Source organism: Limulus polyphemus, unplaced genomic scaffold (genome assembly GCF_000517525.1).
Source record: "Limulus polyphemus unplaced genomic scaffold, Limulus_polyphemus-2.1.2 Scaffold203, whole genome shotgun sequence".
NCBI lineage: Eukaryota > Metazoa > Arthropoda > Merostomata > Xiphosura > Limulidae > Limulus > Limulus polyphemus.
Window position 1 is genome coordinate 15,191 of NW_013665813.1, and position 4,123 is coordinate 19,313.

General features: G+C 34.0%; 1 protein-coding gene across 1 annotated transcript in view; it reads left to right on the top strand.

The window, feature by feature from the left end:
* The window catches only part of LOC106478356 (glutamate receptor ionotropic, kainate 2-like), a 19,522-nt gene that overhangs the window by 9,957 nt on the left and 5,442 nt on the right, over window positions 1–4,123 (top strand). Inside the window, exon 5 of the mRNA XM_013938897.2 lies at window positions 2,734–3,095. Coding sequence (XP_013794351.2) covers window positions 2,734–3,095 — 362 coding nt within the window. The remainder of the gene's footprint in view (window positions 1–2,733; window positions 3,096–4,123) is intronic.

The window sequence follows — 4,123 nt, forward strand, 5'->3', positions numbered from 1 at the left end:
AGGGTTTAAAGAAGACGAAGGATTACAGGCCACAAGTTTGCAAACTGCCAACTACACCTCGAAATCAATGACTGTTTTTATTAGGAAGAAGGCTGAAGAAACTGTAATCACAGCAGCCCAGCTCAACAACATACTTCCAATGGACTTTGTGTCTGTGGACCACTTAAAATTGGTTTTTACAATTGATGTCCACGTTCAGCGAAGTTTTTGAGAAAAATTTGTATAGAAGTGTAAAGTATGATCATCCGCAAAACTTGTGGCAATATAATTTGCGGTATCGGATAACGGTCTTTAATCAGGTTGTCAATCGACGATGAAGAAAATATTTCCGAAGGAAGAATAGGACGTGGAAATAGTTATTATCAAATCTGATTAAACTCAGTAAAACAGACAAGTATGGATAAAACTTTGATGTACCCACTTCTTACCGCACTACCGTCCGTAAGTATGAACTGGTAAGCCGGAGAGACTTAACAATACCTACCGTCAACTCCTTGGCTTCTCTTGTCTGACCAAATAATGGTATTTGAACGTATGTAGCACTGACTGTCTAAAAGATTAAGATTACTAAAGTTATTTAAGTTTTATTAACCACTGACTGTCTAAAAGATTAAGATTACTAAAGTTATTTAAGTTTTATTAACCACTGACTGTCTAAAAGATTAAGATTACTAAAGTTATTTAAGTTTTATTACCCACTGACTGTCTAAAAGATTAATATTACTAAAGTTATTTAAGTTTTATTAACCACTGACTGTCTAAAAGATTAATATTACTAAAGTTATTCAAGTTTTATTACCATGTTTTTATCACACCTGTATTGCATATAAAAGTCAAAAATCGACAGCTTGTTTGGTACACATCATAAAACTTGATGTTTTAGGTTTGTTTAAGCCGTATATAATATGTTTTAAGTTTGTTTTAGCCATATATTATAGGTTTTTATGGTAAATGTTACACTCCAATAATTTCAAGATATAGAAAATAGCATTATAGAATGATGTGTTTATTTAGTGCAAATTAACTGGTTAAGCCTTTTCCTTTTCTTGTTTTTAAATTTAACTTTCTAAGTGTTTCTTTTCCCATTATTATCTATTGTGCTTCTAATATTAATAAGTAGCCTAATAACAAGTAGGAAGCAGAAACTCTGGTGAGAATACAACCATTGATTAATTTCAACTTAGGTTTAATACCCTCTATGTCAGGATTGTATTTGTTTTTAATCATTTGATACAAAAATCCTTATAAATAGTCAAAATCTTCTTAAAGCTAGTAGGGAATATTGATATTTTAAGCAACAAAATATTATTCTAGGATTCATACAATTTATTTCTTTAGTATCTTTAATGAAGTGTTTTAAATAACCTTTCCAAGTAAAGAGAATCTGTTTTACATAAAAAATAGAGACCACCTAGGATCACTTTATTATAAAAACTTTTAACTGTCAAAGTTTAATATATAGCTTTCTCAGCTTGCAATAAGGTGGCATACTATTCTACAATGAGTCATATTTGATGTTGATTACGTTTAGAGAAGTGGTCTGCCTGATTAATATCGTTCTTGACGTAGAGGACTTTCCCTTTAAATAAACTTTAAATCTATTGTAAATCAATGTGTTATTATGTAAAGATGTAAACTGTTTGAGAACATAAATGTTAATAAGAAACTTGTAAGAACTGTAATACACACACATATATATATATGTATACAAGAAATATATTATTCAATATATGTATACAAGAAATATATTATTCATTTAGTTAGTTGTATATATTTTTTTAGAATTTTCGAGCAAAGCAACACAAAGGCGATGTACGAATAGTAGTCCCTAATTTTGAACTGATATATTAGAGAAATGAAAGCTAGTTAAGAGCACTCACTCCCACATTTGTGCTAATTTTGTCTGCCCGAATATGTGATTTATGTTTCACTTCTTGATTCCCGTCCCGTTGCTCCAAAATCACGTTCCACATTTTCTTACCACGTCGTTTTTAAATCAATATGTATTACTAATTATTATCTGTTCATGGCATGACCAGGTGTTTAGGGAGCTAGACATGCAATCTGTTGGTCGCGTGATCGAAACCTGTCACCGTACATGATACCTTTATCAGCCATGGGACGTTATAATTAATGATCAGTCCACTATTCGTTGGTAAAAAGTAGCCCAACATTTTGTGGTGGGTATTGTTGATTATTGCCTTTTTTCTAGTTTATCACTTCAAAATCATGGCCAGCAGATAACCCTTGAGTAATTTTTTTCTTCCGCCATTTTCCTTTCCTCTTCTCTTCCAACTTAGCCAGGTGGTTAGGGCCCTCGTCTTAAAATCTGCTGGTCGCAGGTTCGAATCCCCGACCCACCAAACATGCTCGCTCTTTCAGCCGTGGGGGCGTTATAACGTTACGGGCAATCCCACTATTCGTTGGTAAAAGAGTAGTCCAAGAGTTGGCGGTGGGTGGTGATGACTAGCTGTCTTCCTTCTGGTCTTACACTGCTAAATTAGGGACGGCTAGCGCACATAGTCTTCGTGTAACAAACAAACCTTCCAACTTCATTAACTTTTCACTCCTTCTCAGTCAAATTTATTCAATTTATGTCCTAAAATGTTCTCCTGTTTTATAGAGTGTTAAAAATTATACTGTTCTTGGCCATTTTTCAAATTTATTATACTAAACATTATTGTTTTGCATTTGAACGAGAATCAACTGTTATTTATTATCAATATATTTCAGGAAGCTGACATTGCTATTGTAGACCTCACAATTAGTAGCTCTCGAGAGGAAGCGGTTGACTTCACCATGCCATTCATGAACACTGGGATTAGCATATTGTTTAAGAAACCCGTTACTAAGGTTACATCCCTATTTTCATTTCTTTCACCCTTTTCAATGGAAGTTTGGATATACATGATGGGTGCTTATATTGGAGTTTCGTTGACATTGTTTCTAGTAGGAAGACTTAGTCCGTATGAGTGGGGCAATCCTCATCCATGTCGTCAAGACGACCAGGTATTGGAGAATAGCTTCAGCCTGCTTAATAGTTCGTGGTTTACTATTGGTTCACTTATGCAGCAGGGTTCTGATCTAGCACCAAGGTAATTACTGCTAAAATATATAACTCATCATTTATTAAGTTTCATTACAGCTCTTGCATTCAATAAACGATAAACATCGTGTTGATTTAAAGCACATATCTTAACCTTTTATTACATTAATGGTTACGTGGAAATAAAAATATCTATTTTTAAAACGTGTGTATAGAAAATAAACAACATTTCGATCTATTTCATATTGAAAATCCAGTTAAAGGAAATATTTAACGTTTAGATGTTCTATACGTGCTGGAGAATAAAGAGCTTCTGGCGTGGTTCAATTTGGACAATGTATAGCATAGTACTAAAAGAACACACTATCGTGTGTAGCAATTAGTGAAAAAAAAACACAGTAAAAGGAACGAACTGTCAGAAGTTTGATATCAGAGAAACTAGCTTCGACACATTCGTGCGTTCTCTTCAGTCTCACTTTGTTTTCTGACAGGAAAAAAACTGGTCAACAAACATATGAAGAAAAATGGCATAAAAAAGACGTAAAATATGGAAAACAAAACAATGACATTTTTTCTTCATATGAGAGATTCTGGCTATCAAATCGATTGGAAATTAACAATAATTTTGTACGAAATGGATAACTACACAGCGTGGTCACAAGTAAATAGACACCACCTTTTCAGAAAAAATGAAAATTTTCAGTCATATTCACATGAATTGATATATTTATAATGTAATTAATATCTAGTAGATCTTCCTTTCGCTTTGTGGAGTTCGTTGATCCTTTGGGGCATCGTAAGAATTATCTCGTCAATTTTAGATTGTGGGATTTTCGCCAACTCTTGCTTCAAAACTTGGAGTAGATCGCTCTTCGAAGTTGGTTTTTTTTTGGTTGTTTCTTGACTTGCCGGTCCAGTATGGCCCAGACGTTTTCGATGGGGTTCAAAAGATTGGCTCGGCCAGGGCAACTTCTAGATACCATTTTCTTCCTGCTACTTTTGGGTGTTTCTAGCAGTGTGACACGGTGCTCCATCTTCCTGGAACAACGTTGTGTTCTTGTCCCGAGGAATAAAGTG